Source organism: Saccopteryx bilineata, chromosome 1, assembly GCF_036850765.1.
Source record: "Saccopteryx bilineata isolate mSacBil1 chromosome 1, mSacBil1_pri_phased_curated, whole genome shotgun sequence".
Lineage (NCBI taxonomy): Eukaryota > Metazoa > Chordata > Mammalia > Chiroptera > Emballonuridae > Saccopteryx > Saccopteryx bilineata.
In genome coordinates, this window is record NC_089490.1 from 325,763,832 (window position 1) to 325,789,747 (window position 25,916).

Below are 25,916 nucleotides of genomic sequence, written 5' to 3' on the forward strand. Positions count from 1 at the left end.
TGTTATATCTAGCCTGGTCATACTGAATACTTTGAATTAATTATTGTGCTTCAGATACTATCTGTCCAAGATCACATGGGTGAGGTGATCACTGATCAAGACACTGGGTTAAAAAATGGGATTACTGGAAAGTGGCAGGTAGATGTGTCAGGAAGACTAATCCCCAGGTAGGTATAAGGGGAGAGGACAAGGAGTAAGTAGAAATAAGTTATTCTCATGTAGGAATAAGTCTGGAGAATGTCCAGGATAAATTATGTGAAGTGTAATCATAAAACAGAAAGTCATACAACCACAAGCATGAATATAGAGATGCACGTTTACCAAACAGAAACACTAAAAAAAAAAAAGCAAATTATACTACATACTGTTTTCTTAAAAAGAACATGAGATTAATTTGAAAATATCTGAAATAACTTCATTCAATTATGATTCATTCACTTATTAAGTGAATTTTACAGAGTATATATACACACACACCACTTTCTTTTTGTTTATATAAATTTCTAAGTTTCTCCTCTAATTTTTTTCATCTTTAAGGAAAAAATGGTCATTCTACAACAATGTTGCCCAGTAGTAATATAAAGCAAGCCACATATTTAATTTTAAGTTTTCTAGTAGCTGCATTAATAAAGTAACTATTCCAAGATGTGGCATTAACCACATTTTAAGTGCCCAGTAGTTCCATGCGGCCACAGTATTAGACAGTGAAGTTTTAGGAAATCTGAAGGGAGAACCAGGAAGAAACTCAATTTTCCCATCACAGGTTACACCTAGTTGTCATAAATGAGGGCAGAAATGCCACCTGAGAATCTGGTGGGCTGAACCGAAAGAAACAAAGGTATTCCTAAATTTAAAGAATACACACCCTGGCCAGTTGGCTCAGCTGTAGAACATCTGCCTAGCATGGGGAAGTTCAATTCCCAGTCAGGGCACACAGTGGAAACAACCATCTGATCTTCCCCCACCCTCTCTCTTCCTTTCCCACAGCCATGGCTCAAACAGTTTGAGCAAGTTGTCCCCAGGTGCTGGGGATGGCTCTGTGGCCTCGCCTCAGGTGCTAAAACAGCTCAGTTGCAGAGCAACAAAGCTGCAGCCCCAGATAAGCAGAGCATCACCCGGTAAGGAGTTTGCCAAGTGGATCCAGATTGGGGTGCATGTGGGAGTCTGTTTCCACCTTCCCACCTCGCACTTAAAAAAAAAAAAACAACTACATAGTGGAGCTTTCCACACCAATAGAGCTCTCACAAACAAGGTGAGTGTTCCTAAAACCTTCCGGACTTTCTATAAGAAGTGTGGCGAGCATGAACCCCACAAAATAACAACACAAAATGGCAAAGACTCTCTAGCGCAGGGAAAGCAGCGTTACAACAGGAAACGGGCTACGGTGGGCAGACTAAGCCAATTTTCAGCAAAAAGGCTGAACCTACAAAGAAGAATATGCTGAGGCTTGAATGCATTGAGCCCAATTGTGGCTCTAAGAGATCACTGACAAGCATTTTGGACTGGGAGGAGATAAGACGAGAAAGGCCCAAGTCATCCAGTTTTAAGCTTCAGATTTTGTCTTATTATTTGACAATAAAACCTTGAGGATATGTGCATTTCAAAAAAATAAAAACAAAAACAAATACAAAGTGGGGTTTTCCTAATGAGCAGTGTGCTGAGACCACTCTATTACGATCTAAACAAGCCTGACTCTGAACACTGAGGGCCTGGAAGGTTTGTTTGAGAGGGCTTTTTTTTTTTTTTTTTTTTTTTTTAAATTACATTCTTCATTCAAACCTTTATCCAGAACCTCAATGTATTAAGTGGACGAAAGCAGAGGCATCTAACTAGAGCAGGGCGGCACTTCTCCCGGCGTGGCCATCATGCACCCACCCCCCTGGAACCCATAGTCCTAGCCATCCTGGATGAACCTCTGGCCCTGGACAACACAATTCAAAAGTGCCTTGTTCTGAATCAAGAGGAACGGGACATATTCATCAGGGAATGAAGCATTTTATAGATACCTTATCCTATAAACGAGGCCTTAGGCAGGGCACACTCTGGTCCCAGCAAGGCATCCCATACCTCTGGATGTCATCGGCAAGCCTGGCCAGGCGCTGCTGCCTTCCTATGGGGCTGAGCCGCGTTTCTTCAGCCACAGCCTTCATCAGTCGAAAATCAGAGGTTGCCTGGCCAGTCAGACCTATTAAATGTTAGTGAAAAAAGTGAAATAAAAAAGTAAACAGTAGGCCCTGGCCGGTTGGCTCAGTGGTAAGAGTGTCGGCCTGGCGTGCAGAAGTCCCAGTTTCGATTCCCGGCCAGGGCACACAGGAGAAGCGCCCATCTGCTTCTCCACCCCTCCCCCTCTCCTTCCTCTCTGTCTCTCTCTTCCCCTTCCACAGCCGAGGCTCCACTGGAGCAAAGATGGCCCAGGCGCTAGAGAAGCTCTGGTCACAACAGAGCGACACCCCGGAGGGACAGAGTGTCGCCCCCTGGTAGGAGTGCCGAGTGGATCCTGGTCGGGCACATGCAGGAGTCTGTCTGACTGTCTCTCCCCGTTTCCGGCTTCAGAAAAATACAGGGGAAAAAAAAAAAAGTAAACAGTATACAACGTAACCCAGCCCACCCAGCACAGCACAAGCTTTTCACTGAAACTGAGTCAGATTTAGCATTTGGATAGCACTCTCCAACACAAATGCAAGCCACCTATACCTATACCATTTTAACTTCTCTAGTAGCCATGTTAAAAAAAAAACCCTCCAAAAAAGAAACAGATAAAATTTTTAAAATTAGCATATACTATTTAATTCAATATATTCAAAATAGTATTTCAACATGTAATCAATGTAAAAGATTTATTGAGTTATTTTCCCTTTTTTTGATAGATACTAAGGCTTAGAAATCTAGCCTGAATTTTGCACTCCCGGCACACCCCCACACCCCTAACAGCGTAAGTGGCTACAGGCTACCACATGGGACTGTGCAACTTGTACAAGATCAAAATACCACGGAGAATGAGCGTTCCTCCCTTCAAAGACTATACCTTATGAGTTGTTTTCTAATCTCAAAATAAATATATGCACACCATAACTGATTCGAGCAATACAAAAATTCAAAATGCAGAAAGTACTCCCTTCCTGGTCCTACCTTGTTAAAATAATATGATTAAAAGTACTCAAGACAGTTATTCAGATTCCACTATATGGTGAAGATTACCTTCTTGGAAGCACATGCATAAAGTAAATAGGGGCCGTTTGGCACACTCAAACAGTATACCCAAAAAGATGGTCATTATCATTCCTAAACTCAAGTTAAAAAATGAAAAGATTAGTGAAGAACAGTAGCTTGGTTTTAGGAAAACAGTTGGAGACTATTTTATATCAAAATAGCAAATAAAATATACAAGATAAAGGACATAGTTGACTTTTCCTGTGACAAGCAATTTCAAAAGGGCACTCCATTCTCCCACTTTCTCTATCAAACACATTTCTTTAAGGGTCCACCCTCCATGTGTTGAACTGATACTCTGGCCCTCAGCTAATGGAAGGAGGTCCTGCCCACTGCTAAGGATCACAAGCCTGTGACCAGGAACCTGCTAGGTCAGTGGTAGTCAACCTGGTCCCTACCGCCCACTAGTGGCCGTTCCAGCTTTCATGGTGGGCAGTAGCGGAGCAACCAAAGTATAAATAAAAAGATAGATTTAACTATAGTAAGTTGTTTTATAAAGATTTATTCTGCCAAACTTAGCGAAAATCCGACATAAAGTACTTGGTAAGTAATTATTATTATATGCTTTAACTTGCTTTAACTCTGCTTTATAAATTTTATAAAGTAAAGTTACTTCCCTACTTTATAAATCACCATTACTGTGGAACCGGTGGGCGGTTAGAAAATTTGACTACCAACAGAGATACAAAAGTGAGCGGTAGGTATAAAAAGGTTGACTATCCCCGTGCTAGGGTATAAAACATAAACATTACCTGTTAGATAGCAGAGTTCGGGTACCAAGTGGACCATCTGAGGCTCAGCATTATTTTTCTTGCTTTTCAGCAGACTCACAAGCATTGGCTGATGTAGGTCCGATAACGTGATACCATATTGCTATAGATTGCAGGATTAGTGAGGGAAATGTTAGTATGGAAACACTGTATAAGGAACATCTTTGCTTATTGAGCAACCAGGTCATCACAAAACGAATAAATAAGCACATTTCTTCTAAGAAAAAAAGAACCCTACTCATTTTCACTTCCTTCTTCTCAGGTTCTATCTTTTGGATCCGAAGGCCAGTTTTTAATAATCTTTTATAGGGTGACATAATTTCATTTTGTTTTAACCACTTCCCTGCTCTGTTTGGATTTCATCCCCAGACAGAAGAGTCTGCAGCTCCACACACAGCGCAGCGGCCCTGCTGGGGCTGCCCGACACCAGCCCCTCCACCACTGCTGACTGTGAGGCAGGCTGCCCCAGCACAGGAGGCAGGCCCCATGCATGAAGAGATCCACACGTAAGTTGGAGGCAAGGGTTATATTAAGTCAACCTCAGATTTCCCAAAGAGTATGACTCTCCCTTAATTTTCAGGATTACAAGATGTTCTAAGAAGCAGCCATGAAGTCTGACAAACGTGAATCTGATCTCTGGCCCTTCTACTTAATTGCACTGGGACCCTGGGAAAGTGCCCTACCTGTCTCATCTATGAAATGAGGAGAACAGTAGCTCCGGAGTAACTCGTGCAAACACCCTAGCATCGTGCCTGGTTTTTAATGAGCTTCTTCCTACATCACCCCTTTCCCCTCCTAGACTTGAATTGCAACATTTTCACCTTGCCGAAAAGTTCATTTCTCTTCCGAAAGCAAACTTTCCAATTAACATTCACTTCCAGCATAATTTACTCAACACTAATGACAGAACAATTGGAATTAGAAATTACAAAATGCCTGGGCATGGTGTGATGCTGACATCAATAACTATAATTAAGCAAGAAGTGAGTGTCTCCGTTTCAATAAGGACTTTTAGTCACTAAGGTAAAAAAGAATTCAGAAAATAGCAATTTAAAGTGGTGATTGCAACTCATGTTGCAGACAAAAGGCTTGGAGAAGCCCTTGCAGAAGGGAGAGTTTTATACATGGCTCCATTAATTCAGGACACATCCTGTGCCTACGAGGCTCCAGGGACTGCAGTGAATAAGTTACCTGTAAAGCAAAGTAGATGAGAAACACAAATAATGATATGCTAAGTGCTTATATTTTTTCTTATTTAACCTTAAGAAACCTGAGACAGATATCATCATCGTGCCCTTGGTTGATGAGGAAACACCATGAGAAATTAAGCAGCTTTCCAACGTCCTGTCATTGGACATTAGCACAGCCAGGACTTGCCCCTTTATGACTTGGGAACCTCTGCCCATTACACTACTCAGTACTGGGTCATGGGGGCAGGAGTGAGGAGGAGGGAGAAATAAATGGTGATGGTAGTGAAATAATTTATGGCTCTTAAATCAGGGAAGGCTTCATGAAGGAGACGGAGTCCAGAGAGCACCTTGAAGAAAATGTGGGGGGTACAAGACTCCTGGGTAACAACTTGAACAAAGCTGCATGTCCCAGGAGGACAGTCTTCTGTTCACCTGGAGCACGGCCAGGAATCCCCATCCTGTGCTATGACGTAAGGTGAACTGGACCCTCTCCCTTGCCCAAATGTTCTTAGCATTTGACAATATTTTTCATAATAAGATAAAAGAGAGAAATATAAAGGTCAATATCAACACATCTTCAACTTTGAAAGTGGAAGTTATGGACTACATAATAATTCAGTGCTCCTTTCCTGGATCGAGAGGAGGACATTCTAGAAAAAAGTCACAATTTTGTTTCTTTTTCTCCCTAATTACAGCATGAATGTGGTGAACATAACTCTCTTCAAAGAAAGTAAGTGGGATATTCCCTTTAAGAATGTCTGCAGGTGCTGAAACACATCTGCTCAAAGAACAGATTTAACAACACAGAAAAGAAAACCAAATGTTGTGTTTACTAAGCAAACATTACAGAGCACATTTCATGCCCAAGATGCTCTGTGAGGTGTGCAGCACAAATGCCGTCCCTGTTCTAGAAGGAAGACGTGTCCTAGAAGCAGTGTGATCTGTGGTACAAGTGCTTAGAGAACGACTAGCTCTTCTGTGACTGTGACAGGAAGCGTCAGAGAGGACTTCACAAAGGAGGAGGCTTTTGACCTTGAAGCTAGGATTTCACCTGGTAATGAAGGAGAAGGTACAGTGTGGCTTTAGGCAGATGTCTAGTGACCATGAGCAAAAGCTGAGGAGCACTTAGTGACACCAGGCGGGCTGGGTGAGAGCAGCACAGAGTGCATGGTGGGGACCCCATGTGAGATGAGGCTACAGCTGAGATGGGGCCAAACTGTGTGGGGCTAGAGATGAAAAGGGGAGGCTGGAGAAAAGGGGGCAGGTCTCCACCGTTTACGCAGGGCTCACGGTGTGCAGGAGCGGGCTCCATGCTCTGTGTGCACCGCTCTCTCGCTCAGTGTTTCCACAGCACCATGAAGGCGGGCAGCAGACCCTCCTTTACAGACGACACTTCACGTTTGGTAATGTGCCCAAGGACACACAGCTCGTGCTAGGACCTTCTTATTCCAGAGCTTGTGCTTGTAACCACATTTCTGGGCAGTGTTTCAGAAAGCTCTCTGTGGTGGCAGTGAGGGTGACCCAGATCCCCAGGTGGGAGTTCATGAGAGGTTCTGCATCGAGGCAGTGAGCAGGGTTGGGAAGGGGCACGGGCTCCAGGGAGAACTCAGGGATAAAAAAAGGCAGTACTCATCCTAGTGACAACAAAGGAGGTGGGGAGGGCAAAGCAGAGCCAAGGAAGCAAAATGAGGTCCGGAGAGGCAGAACCCCCAAGGAGAAACAGAAGCGAGGAAGAATGAATTCAGCATGAGTTATGTTAGCGTGAGATGCTTGCCGGATATACATGCAAATATGGTCTGAAAGTAAAAGGTGAGTATGTAACTTAGAAATGAGGGCAAGGCAAAAATACTCTATTTGACAGATCTCAAAATGTGAAGTAGAGATCCCATATGAGGGGACCACGGTGAATAACAGCATTTAAGGTTTGGGGAGAAAAAGAGGAAAAACATCGTAAGAGGCTAAGAAGAAAAGATCTGAAACCTAGCGGAGAACCACCAAGGACGTGCCTCAAGAGTCAAGGTGGGGGCCCTGGCTGGTTGGCTCAGTGGTAGAGCATCGGCCTGGCGTGCAGGAGTCCCAGGTTTGATTCCCGGCCAGGGCACACAGGAGAAGCGCCCATCTGCTTCTCCACCCCTCCCCCCCTCCTTCCTCTCTGTCTCTCTCTTCCCCTCCCGCAGCCAAGGCTCCATTGGAGCAAAGATGGCCCGGGCGCTGGGGATGGCTCTGTGGCCTCTGCCTCAGGCGCTAGAATGGCTCTGGACGCAACAGAGCGACGTCCCAGAGGGGCAAAGCATCACCCCCTGGTGGGTGTGCCAGGTGGATCCCGGTCGGGCACATGCGGGAGTCTGTCTGACTGCCTCCCCGTTTCCAGCTTCGGAAAAATGAAAAAAAAAAAAAAGCAGAGTGTCAAGGTGGGAAGTTCAGCCAGATGGGTATGGTCACTAGTATCAAATGCCACCAAAGCCCATTAGGATGAGAACAGTAGGTGAATTTGACTTTTAAAGAGTTATTGCCATAGCAACCAAATCAGATACCAGACTGCTGAAGCTTAAGGAAAAAAACTGAAGAGGTGCTTGGAGCTAATATAGATGATTTTTTTTTAGAGTGAGGTAGGGAGAGAGAGAGAGGCAGAGAGACAGGAACACTGAGCTGTTCTTGTACGTGTCCCAACCAGCAACCTCTGTGCTTTCGAAAGACGCTTCAACCAACTTAGCTACCAGGCCAGGGTTTAATTTCTTAATTTATTCATAGATTTTTAGAGAAACAAAGAAAGGAAGGGGGGTGAGGAGGGAAGCATGCATTTGTTGCTCTTCTCAGTCCTGCATTTACTGGTTGCCTTCCATGTGTACCCTCACCGAGGACTGAACCCACAACCTTGTCGTTTTGGGATGATGCTCGAACTGACTAACCTAACCAGCCAGGGCCATAGGTGACTTTCAAAGAAATTAAGCTAAGGAAAAAAAATAGAGATAGCTTTTCCTGAAGACGTTGAAAGGTCAACGAAGGGTTTCTGCTTTACATTTTTTTGTTTTTAAACATCTATGAGATCTTTCAGACTCTCTGGAATATGAGTGTACATGAAAGAGAGGGAGACTCGGGGAGAAGAAATGCAGGTGGAGGTGGGGGTGGAGGCAGAGGTAACTGTGATCACTGTGAACCAACCTCCAGGTACAGCAGGAGAGCCATCAATGAGTATCTGAGTTCCAACCATGTGCAAGGCACTATGCTAGCCCCGGGCATCCCGAAATAAAGAGCTCAAAGTCCAGAAAAGGAGTCAGACCACTCACATTCTGCCCCTAACACTCTGATGCAGCTAAGTGCAGGGAGTGGGCCCTGGGCAGAGCACTGCAGGGTTCTCTAAGGACTGACAGCTGAGCTGAGTCTTGAAGGGTACTTAGTAATTGGCTGGCTGTGAAGGGGCATCCAAGAAGAGAAAGCAACATGTGTGAAACTGCACAGGGAATTAACAGCAAAACATATGAAGGAAGCCCTGGCCGGTTGGATCAGTGGTAGAATGTCGGCCTGGCGTGCAGAAGTCCCAGGTTCGATTCCCAGCCAGGGCACACAGGAGAGGCGCCCATCTGCTTCTCCACCCCTCCCTCTCTCCTTCTTCTCTGTCTCTCTCTTCCCCTCCCGCAGCCGAGGCTCCATTGGAGCAAAAGATGGCCTGGGCGCTGGGGATGGCTCCTTGGCCTCTGCCCCAGGCGCTAGAGTGGCTCTGGTCGCGACAGAGCGACGCCCCGGAGGGGCAGAGCATCGCCCCCTGGTGGGTGTGCCGGGTGGATCCCGGTCAGGGGCATGCAGGAGTCTGCCTGCCTGCCTCCCCGTTTCCAGCTTCAGAAAAATACATAAAAATTTTTTTTAAAAAAAACATGAAGGAAATGGGAGTGGTAAGAGGAGAGGCTTAAGAGGCAAGGAAAGGTCATATTATTATTATAGGCACCTTGGAAACTACCCAGGAGCTTAGACCTGGTTCTTAAGGAAATAGGGAGCCATGGGAATATTTTAAGCAGTGATGTTATCAGATATACTAGAGGGAAATTACTCGGCCTACAGGAAGAAGGACAATAGGAGACAGAATGAGGGTCTGGTACTAGCCAAGGATGGTAGGGATGGAAAAGGGACAAGTCAGAGAATTATGTTGGAGGTAGACTCGGCCTGACAATCTGAAGAACCTGTTGGACTTGAAAAGACTAGGGAGACTTCTCTGAGCTAAGAGGAAGGGAGATGAGGATGAAGGGAACGAAGTCCCACCTGCTTGTAGTAGTCCACATAGGTGATCTCAGTGCCATCCCGCTTCTGAAAGGAGTGCGTGGGCTTCACCGACCAATCAATGTCATCGATGCGGTAGGTTTTGTTATTGTATCTGATAAATGCAAGATATGTTTTAAGTTATTTTCAACTCATACAAGATAAGCAGCAATTTCACTACACTTCTAATTCAAAGTATTAGGCTCCAGAATTTCAGAAATCATGAAAGAGAGAAACTCAAGAATAGTCCCTTTTCTAACCGAAATTATTGGGGTGACATTGGTTAATAAAATTATATAGGTTCCAGGTGTATAATTCTACAATGCATTATCTGTATATTGTCTTGTGGTCACCACCCCAGTCTCCTCCCACCACCATTTATCTCTTTACCCTCTTCAACCTCCAAGAATAGTCACTTTTTAAAGTGATCAGCTCTCATATGAGAAGACTAGTAATTAACTCTTATCTACAGGAAGACTTCTGTTTTCCAACAAAACTGGTAGAAAAGTTATTGGACCACAAACTGTTTTTCTAACTGATAAGACACTCTGACTTCAAGTAAATCTCTCTTTTTTTTAATTGATTTTAGAGAGAGAGGAGGGGTGAGAGAGAGACACACAGAAACATCAATCTGTTCCTGTATGTGCCACGACCAGGGATCAAACCCACAATGTTTCCATACCAGGACAGTCCTCATACTGACCAACCTCTCCAGCACGTTGGAAAGCCAAGCCCTTCCATCAGCCCAGCTCTCTCTATGGAGCACACCCGACCCCCTTTCCCCACGCCCCTCCCAGGCATCTTTCCTTCACCCCTCTCTTTCTCTCTCCTAAACTCCAAGGGCCCTCCTTCTGCCTCTGTAACTTGTTTCCTGAGCCCATTTCTTCTACAGCTCACTTCTATTTCTGTGACTTTCTCAATAAACTTTCCCTTAAAAAAAAAAAAAGAAAAAACTTTCCTATCAGTGACTTATGTCACATAGATTTTTTTAAAGCCTCAAGATAGCCTTTTCTGATTAAAAAAAAAAAAATCAAAACACAGAAACAGGGCTGATAACCACCCCTGTGTGCTGCTCTGTCTCCCATCTAGATGCAAAGCAGGTCAGCTAAGATCACAATCTTTGTCCCTTTCAGGCTGTGTGGCTGGACTATCCCCTCTGCTGCCCCAGCCTCATGACAGAAACCTCCATTACCTTGTAAGGTCACTTGAAAATAGTGTGATAAACTGTAAAGCCAGTAGCCACGGCCACCATCACAGCAGCCTGGCCCATGCAGGTTTGCATTAGATTCAGACAGACTGTAATGAAACAATGGAGCCAAGAACTGGTGAGCCATTACCTTTAATCCCAGCTTGCACCCGGCGGGCAAGTAAAAACACATACTGGCTCCCAAACCCACTCATTCAGTGCTCACAAAGCTACTAACTTATCCGAGTTTCCTAGAATCAAAGGTTTCTAGCTCACCAGACTTATTCACCTCTGTTTCCCATCTCCTTTTCTCTGGACAAACTCTGCACTAATTGGCTTCTCCTTAAGCACTCCACCATCTTGGCTGCTTCTCCTGGCCTCCTCAACGTGGCATTTCTCTGCTCTCCTTTCTCCTCTCTCCTCTAATGCTAATCTCAGGAACGAGAGAGCAATCTCCTGGTCTACCCCACTTTATAGTGTAGAAATCCAAACCTTTAATCCAATATACAAACAAGGAAGTCTCTGATACAAAGTCACTTATCTGAGGCATAAGAGGAGTGTACCACCCTACATCAAAAAGGGTGGGAAAGGCTTAGTCTTAAAACTAAACCTTAGGCTATAAGAATCCTGCCTGCTTACAGCCTGTCCCCCCACATCCAATGCAAACTATAAGCGAGCAAATATATATATTTTTTGATATATATGATAATATATATCATTATTTACAAACTTATTTGACCAACATAAACCAATCATGAAAATTAAGATAGGACAGGAGGCAGCTTTTTCACCCCCAGGTAGTGTGGAATTCAACCAGTCCCTCTGCACTGTACAAGCCAGAAAAAAAACTTTCAGTGGAAATTCTAAGCCAGACTAGGAGAAGGCCAACAGGTCTTCTAAAAGAAGTGTTGTGGACCAGCAACAATGTATGGTAAGCTTTTTGTTCCTCAGGAAGTTACCTCATCTGCCTGTGTGTAATTCAGTTCAATGTGCACAGAGTGCAAATAATATATATATAGACAAATTCAGAGGCTTGAAAGTTCTCAGCCTTAAGGACCTCCTACTCTTAGAGAGAAGATGAGACATGAGCCTAACGTTCTATCCTATATGGTCATTAAGTGAAATAAAATAGCTATAAAGAGGTAGCTATTAGCAACGTGCTTATGGGAGCAGCAGAAAGGAGGGAACGGTAGAGGCTTCAGAAAGCAGTAACAGCTGACCTGGGCTTTGTGGAAGTAGAAATTTACAACAGAATTAGGGGTGAGGAATCCAGACAGAAGCAGAGAGGAAACACAGTGCAGAGTACTGAGGATGAGGTGCAGCAAGAGACAAGGCAGGACCATGTCAGATTGCGGACAATCCAGAATGCCACTTGCCACTCAAGAAAGCCTGGAACCTTAGACGTCTGAGAACAGTCAGGTCCCCTAAACAGCAGAGTGAAGTGATCAGATCTGTGGTCAGGCCAATCCCCTTGAGATAGCAGTAGGCCAGGACAAATGGAATAGGGAAACTGAGACAGACGGTTAAACCCTCAAGCGGTATACTGCCAGAAAATCACAAAACCCTATCTTCCCTAACGAAGGACACTTACACTTCTCCTCCCCAACCAGAGGGTGAATAGCTTAAATCACACTTCTCAGGGAGACAGATAACAGAAATCCACTTAATATCATTTGTGCCAGCCACACCCCAGGAAGGATGAGGTCAAGGGAATAAGTCTCATTTTGCACCTCAGAACAAAGCTGATGAATCTTCTATTGAGATCCTCCCCTGAGACCTCCCCTGAACTCCCAGCTTTTAACAGCCTCAAGACGAAGGGCCCAGGGCACACTCTTCCTCCTGAGAGCATACCCACATCTTTCTTCTCTCCCAGGCATGCATTTCCTAAACCCTAAGGGTCCCCATGAGATTTGCAGCTGGGGGGGGGGGCAGTGGGCAGCAGCAGCTTGTCCCAGGCTAAGCCCCTGAACTGTCTCCAAGGCCCATTTTCTCTGATTTTCCAGTGAGCCAAGCAGCCCCTCCTAGGTTCACTTCTTTCCTCTAACATTTCCAGAGAGCCAAAGCAGCCGTGCCTAGGCTCTCTCCTATTGCTTCTTCTATCCTAAGCTCTTCGTTGTTTTACCAGCTTGAATAAATGTGCTTTCAAAATCATCTGGACTCGTGTTAAGAAATCTTGCCTGCACAGTCAAGAACCAAACACTACAGGCCAGCCTGGTCCCTATGCAGTAAAACTCTGATGCTATTCCTGTTCCCAAATGCCATAAATAATTTATTCTCTGGGGAAAAGTTTATTTAGAAGCAGGCTTTTTACCTTGTAAGGACAATGAACCCAATCAGCTGTTTTTCACACATCTGGGCAAAGCTAGACACACCAGCCTGGTGATAGAGACCAGTCATGAATTCCATCACTGTCTCATTTCGGAGGATTTTATAACTCACATCAGCACTAAACAGGAGTTTGCTTTCAAACTGGGATACAGAAATGGTGAACCCAGGCCAAAGGGACAACCTTTAAAAAATAAATAAAAATTTAAAAATTGAGTTATATCAGAGAAACAATAAACATTTTTATTTATTTATTTATTTTACAGAGACAGAGAGAGAGTCAGACAGAGGGATAGATAGGGACAGACAGACAGGAACGAAGAGAGATGAGAAGCATCAATCATCAGTTTTTCGTTGCAACACCTTAGTTGTCATTGATTGCTTTCTCATATGTGGCTTGCTTGCCTGTGGGCCTTCAGCAGACCGAGTAACCCCTTGCTCGAGCCAGCGACCTTGGGTCCAAGCTGGTGAGCTTTGCTCAAACCAGATGAGCCCGTGCTCAAGCTGGTGACCTTGGGGTCTCGAACCTGGGTCCTCCACATCCCAGTCCGACACTCTATCCACTGCTCCACCGCCTGGTCAGGCACAATAAACATTTTTAAATACTGGTTTTTACAGTTCAATTCTCTAAACTTTTATGAAATAATTTTTTCTTTAGTCATTTACTATTTCCCGCTGGACTGAGTGCCTTTAAACATATATTTAAGACAAAATATATTCCTGTAAAGCAGGGTTTCTCAATCTCGACACATACTGACATTTTGGACCATATAACTTTGTTAGGGGCTGTTCTGTGCATCGCAGGATGTTTAGCACAGCCTGGCCTCTACCCACTCAATGCCACTAGCAACAACCCAAAATATCTATAGACATTGCTAAATGTCCCCTGGGGGACAAAACTGCCCCTGGTTTGAAAACCACAGCTGAAGGATTCATATGTTTATGGAGAACCACAGCCTGAAAACAGCTAAGCTCAGACAAGCACATGGATCCTGTGGTGAAGACAGCAGACAGGCTTACTCACGAGAGTGAGAACTAACTGAAGAAATGCAATGTGCAGACACACAAAAGGAGCTACAGCGGAGGCTACAGCTCCTTCCCACATGTATAAATATTGTAGACTGGAATGAAGTCTTAAAAAAAAGTGATAAAATGGCGTGAAAGAATAGACAATTTAAAAAAATCAGCTGTTTTTATTTTGTGTACTTCTTTCACTGGGATACTAAGCCAGCTTCACTCACTCTAGCTCAGCACACGCTGGGCCTACGGGAATTTCTAATCCTGCTGGGTAAGTGACGGGTGAAGAGCATGCTGGGTACAGACCACTATGGCACAATGAAACAACATGGAAAGCCCTGATTCTTCCTCTACCTGGCAGAAGACCAAACACCCTGCCCTACTTTCTATCTTTACTCACTTCTCCCTTTGTCTCCACGTCTGCTTTGGGATGCTGGTTGCCCTTCTGTCTTTAACTTGGCCACATATTCTGGAGAGCCGAGTAACAACCAGTTCAAGACACAGCTGAGCACTTTCTCTGCAGCATCTACCTCCTCGTTTGGGATGAAATTCTGTATGTGTTCCTAACAGTTCTATCCTTCAACTAGGGTACTTTAGTTGCCTTGTTTGTCTGCCTACCCGATAATTTCATATCAACCACTCTGGCTATGCCAACTTCCTGTCAGCAAGAAAACAGAGCACCGACTCTTCGCTGTAACACAATATAGCTTATTCTGTTTTCATTATTACTTGTCACATGCAGAAAGCTCCGTTCCTGAATTCCTTCTAGGATTTATGATAACGATCTAGCACACTAATATAAGAAAACTGGCTGCTAGTTTCATGTTGACATTATTCTATAAAAAACTTGAAAATTTAAAAAAATCCATTACTTTTCATACCATGAAGTCTCTCATAGGAGGCATTATAACACTGGATCGTAAATTATGGTGCTCACATTATAAAAATTTCAGGGTAACAGGAAGCATAAACAAACCTACCTGTGCTGGGGAATTTCCACGGGCTCGGAAGGTTTATAGAAGTTCCGTCCAATCTGGTACATGGACAATTTTTTTAAGATCCTGCAAGTACATACTTTTTTACTCTTTGGTAAACATCAGTGGTTATACAATTCTGAGTTTGTACCCATGTTGAACAGAATGATAAAAATATGCAGAAAGTACCGAACTCTCGTTCTTATAGCACCAGGAGGTTCAGATACTAAATACTGTATACATGACTGCGTGTATATATACACACACACACACACATATCTGTATATGAATGATCACTTCATATTTGAGAATGATATAACTGAAATTAATTCTTATCTGTTTGAGTCTAATTGCAATGATAAATATACAGTCACTTAAATAGTTACCACTGTGGCTGTAACATTCTGGTTAGTATGGATGGGGTGAGGCAGGCCATGGATGAAGGCTCTTCTGGCTTCTTCTCTATTTTGAGATAAAGAGGCTGTTTATAAGGACGCTGCTCAAGCTGTCGAGCTGCTAACAAATAACATGGGTGCCCCTTTGGCAGCTAATCATGGTGACCTTTGGAATCCAACACCTCGCTGACCTGAGGCTGCCCAGTGCATACAGGAAGGGTGAGTGTTTCAAGCCAGAAAATGGGCTCCAACTGCATGCTTTTGGCTACCAAGTGCCTGAGCCTCAACCTCATCTGTGAAGTGGGGCTTGTTAGGTAGAACAAAAAGTAGCTACATTTTGCCCCTCCTAACTTTCGTTTTCGCTAGGACTTTGCAGATCCTAGTGACCTCAGTCTAACTCAAAAGGAATGGACATGGCTGAGAGACTCAAAAGTCTGTAAACAGCTTCCTGGTGTTCCTGGAACCAACTAACCACAGACTGACTCACCTGATTTCAAGGAGCAGACAACATCTTACCAGGTTCCTAGCAACACACACGTTAGCAAAAACTTTCAAACCCTATAAAACCCCCCGACTCCCTCCTATCGGGGCTGACACATTTTCGGCCTCAGTCTATCTGCACCCAGATGCGCTAATATGCCCACTGTTTTCCCTCCCTTGGCCGTTTGCAGTTCCTCTCAGTGAACCTAACAGGGAGTTTATTTAATAGTATCTGCTTCAGGGCCTAGAACAGGGATCAGGTAAGACCAAATACAAGTGAAAGAGCTTTCTACCTGAAAACCACCTGCGAAATGTTAGCTGACTTAGAAGAGTACCCTCTCAGGAGGGCGCACACAAGACTGGCTTCTGAGGAGCATACGCAGCACTGAACTGAAGCTCAGGGGAGACCCAAAGGGAGTGGGCAAGAGTCTGCCCAGAACAAGAAAACAATATATCTATGCAGGAGAAGTTCCTCCGCGTGCCTTACTCATCAATAGCTGAAATCCGCATCCTCCTGCTATCCAGAGGTCGGTACTGAGCAAAGAGCTCGAATCTTCTGTTAATAGATCCTCTACCTCACTGCTCTCCCCAGTAGCATGGAAAACAGTGGTTCACATGCTATTGTGTAGGCAGCACATGTCACCTGATAAGCTTGCTAAACGTGGATTTTCCCACTCATGAGATTCTATTCACTGAGTCCACTGAGGGATTGGAAGCCTCCATTTTATCAAGTCCCAGCCAACCCCCAAGGTGACTTTGAAGGAAATGGTCCACATCAGTTTGAAGAACACTGAAAAGCTCAGTTATCACCTTCCTTCCGCATCCCCCTCCCCAAGAGCAAAGAAGAGATGGTGATGGCCTTTTACACACAAAAAGATCAATTAGGATAAAAACAAATAATCCCTCAGTAATAACCCAGACACATTCAAGTTTTAAGAGGAGGGGCTACAGGGTACAGAAAGGAAAAGAAGGAAAAGGGCGCCCTCCTTGGTACCACAGAGACATCACAACCCCTGACTTCTTTGTCTCAACTCAGATAATACTAGAAAATAATGACCGATGCCAGTGTGAAGCTATGATGCACTGTGGTGCAATGCACATTACTCACAGTACATGAAAGTATGTGGAAAACTGCCCGAAGGAAGACACTGTTCCTGGTATATCGCCTACAAAACGGTTGATAATCTTAAAACGCAAGCTCTATGCTGAAAGGCATCATTAGTGTATGTTGGCTCAGTGGTAGAGCATCAGTCTGGCATGCAGGAGTCCCGGGTTTGACTCCCGGCTAGGGCACACAGGAGAAGCGCCCATCTGCTTCTCCACCCCTCCCCCTCTCCTTCCTCTCTCTCTCTTCACCTCCCGCAGCCAAGGCTCCATTGGAGCAAAGTTGGCCTGGGCGCTGAGGATGGCTCTATGGCCTCTGCCTCAGGTGCTAGAATGGCTCTGGTTGCAATAGAGCAACGCCCTGGAGGGGCAGAGCATCGCCCCTGGTGGGCGTGCCGGGTGGATCCCGGTCGGGCACATGCAGGAGTCTGTCTGACTGCCTCCCTGTTTCCAACTTCAGAAAAATAGGAAAAAAAAATCACATTTAAGGTACCTTACCTTCCAAAGATGATGCTGAAGACCTGGATGGACACGGGGGAACTTGCTGGCAGCTCCCCCGTCAAGGTGATAGTCATCTTTACAGTCTCACCTCTCCGAGTTTCAGCTGACAATTCCGTGACCTGGGAAAAGAAGTACTTAATATGCACTCTCCAGATTATCCTCAAATGTGCAGAATGGAGATGCGATGAAGCCAGCACAATTAAATACCCATTAACAAAAACAAAACTGCAGATGTTACCATGTGAGTAATAATGTAATCAACACATTATGCTTGGAACCGTTATTGTCTCGGCATCTTGCTAATTCTAGAAAAGCAAACACATCTCTCCTCTCTACTCTGTTAACTTCTTAATGGAGCATCAAAATCAGACTCAAAGATTCAATTCAAAGAAAATTCCAGAGCAGTGATTCTTGACTTTTTTTTGGGGGGGGGATGATGAGACAGGTCACAAATTATTTTGAGTCTGATAAAAGTTACAGACATTCCCCCAATGAAATGTCACATATGAATACACCACAATGATGTACACAATGCATCCATTTTCAGAGGTTCCCTGGATGTCCAGAAGCCTGTCCCGCCCATCCTGGGTTCACAGATTTCCAAGCAGAGTTTCTCAAAAGTTTCTTCATAAAAGAGAAGAACGGGACGGAGAGAGGATAGACAAGAGGAAGAGTAAACGTGAGGAAAGAGAAGCAAGCGGCGGAAGTTTAAACAGGTAAGAAATCTGATTTTATAGACTTTTGAAAGATCCGGGGAAATCCCTAGAGTTCTTATAATCTCAAACAATGTTCTAATAATAAAATACGCCAGCTGTCCAACTAAATTTAAAGCTCCTTTGACCAGACAGAGAGCCACAGAGGTTTTAGGAATAAAAAAATAAACAAATCAAGTCCATAAAAATCAATGGTCAAGAATTTTTCAAAAGGGTAAGGAATTAAAAGAGGTCAGTTAATTGGCAAGCACTTAAGAAGTTTATCCTTATTTTCTATAGTGAAAGTGTAGTTTTAACCACTTTTAGGTTGAACCAAGAATATAGGGCATGAATGGCTCATTGAATAGAATGAGAGAAACAGGTTCTTTCCCAGGAGCTGAAATATTTCATTGAAACGATTTCTTCCTTCAGATAAAACTGTAGGAAAAGCAGAAGTGGAGGAAGCTGCAGAAAGAACACATCAACATCTGGAAGAAAGCCAGTAGACATGAGGGGCTCTCGCACTGTGGAGATCTGCTCCTTTCAAGAGAGATGTGTTGGGGTTAATCTAGAGAACAACCAAACACAGCACCTAACACTTAGGAAGAGCTCAGTAAATGCCAGCATAATAAAACTACTAATTATTATTTCATTCAACCTTGTACTGCACTTGTTTGTAAATAACTTCAGGACTAAATGAAAGATCTTTTGACAAGAAGAAGTGTCTTTTTTTGTGTGTGAGAGAGAGAGGGACAGATAGGGACAGACAGACAGAAAGGGAGAGATAAGAAGCATCAATTCTTCATTGCAGTGCCTTGGTTTGTTCATTGATTACTTTCTCATATGTGCTTTGACTGGTGGGCTACAGTAGAGTGAGTGACCCCTTGCTCAAGCCAGCGACTTTTGGGCTCAAGCCAGTGACCATGAGGTCATATCTATGATCCTACACTCAAGCCAGTGACCCTGTGCTCAAGGTGGTGAACCCGTGCTAAAGTTGGATGAGCCCACACTCAAGTCAGCAAACTCAGGGTTTCAAACCTGGGTCCTGTGTGTCCCAGGCCAATGCTCTATCCACTGTGCCATCGCCTGGTCAGGTAAGAGCCTTTTCTTTTGATCCTAGTTTCCTCCGTGCCATGGTGGCAGCACCCTGCCAGGTGCACATAGGCTCTTTCTAAGTGTAGAATAAATGATGCATTAGAGTGGCAAATCGATGTGATCAGTGATAAGAACCTAGATTCTGACCACAGATGAACAGGTGGGATCTGGAAGACAGTGGAAGACCAGGAGGCAGCAGAGCAGGACTTCTAGAACTGCACTATTTGGGAGCACAATGGATACTTCAGTGGAGGAGCTCTTTCAACTAACATGAGCATCTTGTGAAGTTACCCATAGGATGGATGGGAATGCAGGATTAAGCCTGAGTCAGTATTAAGACGAGAATTAAAAGGTGAGAACAGTAGTTTCTTTAAGACAATTTCTTTGTACTATTTCTTCTTGTCACTGGGGGGTAGGTCATTGTCAACAGGAGTAAGACAACACACTTTGGTCTAAGCCTAGTATCACCTGTGTCTGAGAAATGAAATCCACAGGCCTGATTTGTCACACCATGTTTTTTACTGTCTGTTTATTCACCTGCCTCATTACTTCCCATCCCCACCAATAAGGTGTGTGGCACATACTACATGCTCATCTGGAATGACAGCTAACATTAGCTTATTCCCAGCACCTATAGTTAAGTTAAGCTAGATTATCCAAGGAGCGGGGTATATAATAATTTTAGTATATCTAAATTTCCATACTACAAATGTATCTATAAGCAAGATTGATCTTAAATGACAATATACTTGAAATATATCATTCAAGCATGAGAGGCCACATTAGATGGCTGTCACCATCTGGTCATATGACAAAATACTGAGGGATCAATAAGAACTTCATATGAATAAAAGTGTTTCTAAATTTACAGTCCCAGGTTTTTCAAGCCCTTAAATTTAATCATACGGTATAATTTTTAAAGTTCCACATTCAGATGAAATAAACACTCAAGTAACATCCATATAAATTTCAGCATCTCAAAATTATAAAGCACCCAGAAATGCATTTCTTGAGGAAATTCACAAAGATATGGCCCTGGCCGGTTGACTCAACAGTAGAGCATCAGCCCGTCATGTGGAAGTCCCGGGTTCAATTCCAGTCAGGGCACACAGGAGAAGTGACCATCTGCTTCTCCACCTCTCCGCCTTTTCTCTGTCTTTCCTCTCTCTCGCTTTCCTCTCTCTTCCCCTCTCATAGTCATGGCTCAAATGGTTTGAGCAAGTTGACCCCAGGTGCTAAAGATGATTCCATGGACTCGCCTCAGATGCTAAAAATAGTCCCATTGCTGATCAACAGAGCAGCGGCCCCAGATGGGCAGAGCACTGCCTAGTAGGGGGCTTGCCAGGTGGATCTGGGTCAGGGTGCATGCAGGAGTCTGTCTCTGCCTCCCCACCACTAACTTAATAAAAAAAAAACAACTCATATTTACATGGAGTCTAGAAATGTATAGAGACTGTTCTGTTCAAAATGTGGATCTAAAGGATTAAGTTTTCCAAGGAAAAATAAAAAATTTTAATACAATGCTATTTTTATTCTTCATACAAAAATTAGTTCTCTCTTTCTTGTAGTCCTTTTATTATTGCTTTAGAACAAAGTCTATGATAAAAACCAATATCTTTGTTTCAGAACTGATTATGTTGAAGGTACAGTATAAAAAAATGGATAAAGAAATGTGAATCATGCAATGGACACACTATTAAAATATGTCTAAGACTAATAGCGATAGCTCGTATTTCATATGGTAGGGCAAGTCATAAAATAAATGACAGGTTCATAATCAGAGATTGATGTAGAATTATTTGAACATGTGGGCACAACTGTGAGGGAACAAAGAATGTAAATTTAAAGCCCTGAAGCCACAGGAAAGAGTTTCTTCAAGTCTGGTTTATTTTGGGAAAAGTTTTAAAAAGATGTCTATTTCAAGGAGGACACTTTACGAGAAAAAACAAGTAGTTGAAAAATAAGTGATTGTATTACAGCGTATTTTTTAAATGCCAGGCCATCAACTTGCTAATTAAGAAGTCAATTACTGATGAGGTCTTAATTAGGACGCCTTTTTGCTCTCAGACATGGGAACAGGGAAACAGGAACGGAGCGAATGAAACACTCATTCCCACTGTCATGAAAATCAGCTAACCTCTTAAATACACAAGGATGGGCACAAATGTATGTGCGTGTGTGTATGTATTTAAAAAGCAAACTGACTGTACCTTTTCTTCTAGCTTTTGTGAGAGAAAAAGGATGACACCATCAAATGCTTTTGCTTTGTTGGAAAGTTCCCTGTGACCATAAAGCAAAGCCATTCTTATTTTTCTAGATTCCAAATCTGGCGTGTATGTCACATGATACTGGTACAGCTGCCAGTCCTGGGGCAAATCTAAACTAAAGAGATTGGTGACCAGTTTCACAGGTACTCCACTGGAACCTGGATAAAAACAAAACAAAAACATTCCTAAAAATCAAAAATCATACCATATTAATTTAAACATTCACACCATATCATTTAAAACATATATGTGTATATGCATACTTGCTGTAAAGCCAGGATTCTCTTTTAGTGACACAAAATAACTTGTAGCCTGCTAACCTTATCAACGTACGTACATTTGGGAATTAAAAGGAATTAAAAAGGGATGGTGTGTAAAGCAAGCGCCATATGAGCATAACAGCAGACAGTGACATTCTTGTCCCTGGGAAAACAGAAGCATCTAAATTCAGCTACTCTAGGACTCCTCACAAACTCTGATTCTGTGCAATTCAAATTAGGTCGACTAATATTTTAGGATGCTGCTCTGAAATTATGCTGCTCTCAGATTATACAGAAACTGTCCTGTTCTTACCATGAATACAACCCCCAACCTCTTAGAAATCCAGATAATCAAGTTAACCCTCCTTCTATAGATCCTGAAACAGTTCAATCAGTCTTGACTGCTCTATAAATCCCAGAGAAGGACCTCAGAGATGGAGGGGAGGGCAGGGAAGAGGAGGAAGATTTACACATCTCTCCTGTGAGAGCACAGGGCCTCTGGGCTTCTATTTCCTGTGTGTGCTTCCAGGAATTGTATCCCTTACAAAATCTCTGTTCACCTCCTCAAAGTCTACAGGACAAATTCAGAGATGGCCACCATATATCTGGTAAGTGCAAAAGATAGTGTAAATTACCACCAAGGCAGAAGCCAAAAGGGAACTAATAAATGGAGGACTTCTCACCTCTCCTTGAAGCAGTGTTTATAGAAAAGAATTGTATCAAAGAGGTACTATTTTGTTTTTCTCAGAGAGGAAGTGGAAACATGAAACCCCACTGTGGTAACAAAGGAAAAGTATCATGTGTGCCTTGGTATTTGCTCAGCTTCTGCCTGTGGTAGAAATCTGCTAGGGGTAAGGAGTTACTGTGCTATTTTAGTTAAATAAAAGCTTTTGTGGTTGTTGTTCTTCCAGATCCTGAGGAAATAACGTATTTTAGTTGCTCATATTACTGGACAAACAGAAGTCATCCTAGAATGGCAGAGCTGGTGGGATTCTTTGAGATCATCTACACCAGTATCTGCAAAGTAATCATGACCCATTAGTGCTGCAGTTGTGAAAGGACATGAGGCAAGGCATCACGTCCCATGAAGAGACTGGAACACAACAGAAGTGGGTCAGAGCGCCTTGCAGACAATTAGGGCAAGCACTGTTTTATGAAACCTTGTTTCAATTGTGTGTGTGTGTTGCTGGATAAAAATATATCTATTTATTTTGCTGCTGGATTTTTAAAAGTTTGAAAAAGAATGACCTGCATCAACTGACCAGGTGGTGGCGTAGTGGCTAGAGCGTCGGACTGGGATGTGGAGAACCCAGGTTCGAGACTCCAAGGTCGCCAGCTTGAGCACGGGCTCATCTGGTTTGAGCAAAAAAAAAGCTCACCAGCTTGGACCCAAGATCGCTGGCTTGAGCAAGGGGTTATTCGGTCTGCTATAGCCCCCTGGTCAAGGCACATATGAGAAAGCAATCAATGAATTAAAATGCCACAACAAAAAACTGATGACTGATGCTTCTCATCTCTCTCCGTTCCTGTCTGTCTGTCCCTATCTATCCCTCTTTCTTTAAAGAAAAAGAAAGAAAGAAAGAAAAGAAAAGAAAAGAAAAGAAAAGAAAAGAAAAGAAAAGAAAAGAAAAGAAAAGAAAAGAAAAGAAAAAAGAGAAAGACCTGCATCAAGGAGCCTTAACTTTTGGGAAGGAGTCATAAAGCCTTTGGAAAATCCAATGAAAACAACGAACCTAATGCCCTGAAAAAGCATATGCCCACAATTCCGGCTGCAATTTCAGGGGTGAGCCTGGAATCTGGGTTAAGAATTCCAGAATAAGCAACCTCTTTCTTTTTACATCTGAAATCAAGAAATGTTATTATTCCCATACAGGAAAAGGGTTGGTTGGGAAAGAGATAAAATATCTTTTTAAACTCCTATCCTAGTTGTAAGGAGAAAAATCTTTCCAACAAGTAAAATAGGGGGAAATGTTACTATTTCTCTTAATAAAAGAATGAAGGCTAAACAACTAGAATCTAGATAATGCCTTGAATATAGCAGATGTTCAATAAATAACTTTTAAGTAAACATATAGGCCCTCACTGGTTGGCTCAGTGGTAGAGTGTTGACCCAGTGTGTGGATGTCTCAGGTTCGATTCCCTGTCAGGGAACACAGGAGAAGCTACCATCTACTTCTCCATCCCTCCCCTCCCCTTTGTCTGTCTCTCTGTCTCTCTCTCTCTCTTCCCCTCTTGCAGCCATGGCTTGATCAGTTCAAGTGCATCACTCTGGGCACTGAAGATGGCTCTATGGAGCCTCCACCTCAGGCACTAAAAATAGCTCGGTTGTGAGCATGGCCCCAGATGGGCAGAGCATCAGCCCCAGATAGGAGTTGCCAGGTGGATCCTGGTCAGGACACATGCAGGAGTCTGTCTCTATCTCCTTTCCTCTCACTTGGAAAAGAAGAAAAAAGAAAACATATAAACTCATTTATTTTAGATTAAGAAATTAAAATTCTTTAAGCAAGATTTGGTGACATTAAGAAAGTAAGTAACGTGAAGACTGGGTACCTGTTTTGCAATCTTTCACATGTGCCAATTTCTTTGTGGTATAGACACCCAAATCCATGAAGTTCTGTTTGATTTTCCCACCTCTTTCCATGAGGGTACATCCAGCATGACCAGAAGATATGCCATGTTTATCTAAAATATGAAGAGAATGCCATAATAGCTCATATTTTACTCCAGTGATAGTTTACAACTACTATATCAAAAATGGATCTACAAAAGAGCATTTTATGAATTTGACTCCACAAGCAAGAGAAGTGAAGGCAAAAATTAATGAATGGGACTACATCAGACTAAGAAGTTTTTGCTCAGCAATAGAAACTGATAACAAAATAAACAGAAAGCCAACTAAATGGGAAATGATATTTTCAAACAACAGCTCAGATAAGGGCCTAATATCCAAAATATACAAAGAACTCATAAAACTCAACAACAAACAAACAATCCAATAAAAAAATGGGAAGAGGATTTGAATAGACACTTCTCCCAGGAAGAAATACAAATGGCCAACAGATATATGAAAAGATGCTCATCTTCTTTAGCTATTAGAGAAATGCAAATCAAAACGGCAATGAGATACTACCTCACACCTGTTCGATTAGCTGTTATTAGCAAGACAGGTAATAGCAAATGTTGGAGAGGCTGTGGAGAAAAAGGAACCCTCATACACTGTTGGTGGGAATGTAAAGTAGTACAACCATTATGGAAGAAAGTATGGTGGTTCCTCAAAAAAATGAAAATAGAACTACCTTATGACCCAGCAATCCCTCTACTGGGTATATATCCCAAAAACTCAGAAACATTGATACGTAAAGACACATGCAGCCTCATGTTTATTGCAGCATTGTTCACAGTGGCCAGGACATGGAAACAACCAAAAAGCCCATCAATAGATGACTGGATAAAGAAGATGTGGCACATATACACTATGGAATACTACTCAGCCATAAGAAATGATGACATCGCCCTGGCCGGTTGGCTCAGCGGTAGAGCGTCGGCCTAGCGTGCGGAGGACCCGGGTTCGATTCCCGGCCAGGGCACACAGGAGAAGCGCCCAGTCGCTTCTCCACCCCTCCGCCGCACTTTCCTCTCTGTCTCTCTCTTCCCCTCCCGCAGCCAAGGCTCCATTGGAGCAAAGATGGCCGGGGCGCTGGGGATGGCTCTGTGGCCTCTGCCTCAGGCGCTAGAGTGGCTCTAGTCGCAACATGGCGACGCCCAGGATGGGCAGAGCATCGCCCCCTGGTGGGCAGAGCGTCGCCCCTGGTGGGCGTGCCGGGTGGATCCCGGTTGGGCGCATGCGGGAGTCTGTCTGACTGTCTCTCCCTGTTTCCAGCTTCAGAAAAATGAAAAAAAAAAAAAAAAAAAAAAAAGAAACGATGACATCTGAACATTTACAGCAAAATGGTGGGATCTTGATAACATGATACGAAGCGAAATAAGTAAATCATAAAAAAACAGGAACTCTATTATTCCATACGTAGGTGGGACATAATAGTGAAACTAAGAGACATTGATAAGAGTGTGGTGGTTACGGGGGGGAGGGGGGAATGGGAGAGGGAAAGGGGGTGGGGAGGGGCACAAAGAAAACAAGATAGAAGGTGACAGAGGACAATCTGACTTTGGGTGGTGGGTATGCAACATAATTGAACGAC

At 43.4% G+C, this 25,916-nt stretch overlaps 1 protein-coding gene and 1 pseudogene across 1 annotated transcript in view; one reads left to right on the top strand and one right to left on the bottom strand.

The window, feature by feature from the left end:
- Nucleotides 1-25,916, bottom strand: part of PIWIL4 (piwi like RNA-mediated gene silencing 4) — a 51,436-nt gene that overhangs the window by 20,424 nt on the left and 5,096 nt on the right. The window contains exons 3-10 of the mRNA XM_066253675.1: nucleotides 24,268-24,399; nucleotides 21,401-21,615; nucleotides 17,401-17,522; nucleotides 14,930-15,010; nucleotides 12,919-13,116; nucleotides 9,425-9,536; nucleotides 3,963-4,083; nucleotides 2,068-2,185 (exon numbers count right to left, since the gene is read on the bottom strand). Coding sequence (XP_066109772.1) covers nucleotides 2,068-2,185; nucleotides 3,963-4,083; nucleotides 9,425-9,536; nucleotides 12,919-13,116; nucleotides 14,930-15,010; nucleotides 17,401-17,522; nucleotides 21,401-21,615; nucleotides 24,268-24,399 — 1,099 coding nt within the window. The remainder of the gene's footprint in view (nucleotides 1-2,067; nucleotides 2,186-3,962; nucleotides 4,084-9,424; nucleotides 9,537-12,918; nucleotides 13,117-14,929; nucleotides 15,011-17,400; nucleotides 17,523-21,400; nucleotides 21,616-24,267; nucleotides 24,400-25,916) is intronic.
- LOC136318970 (large ribosomal subunit protein eL42-like) lies at nucleotides 76-1,547 on the top strand (annotated as a pseudogene).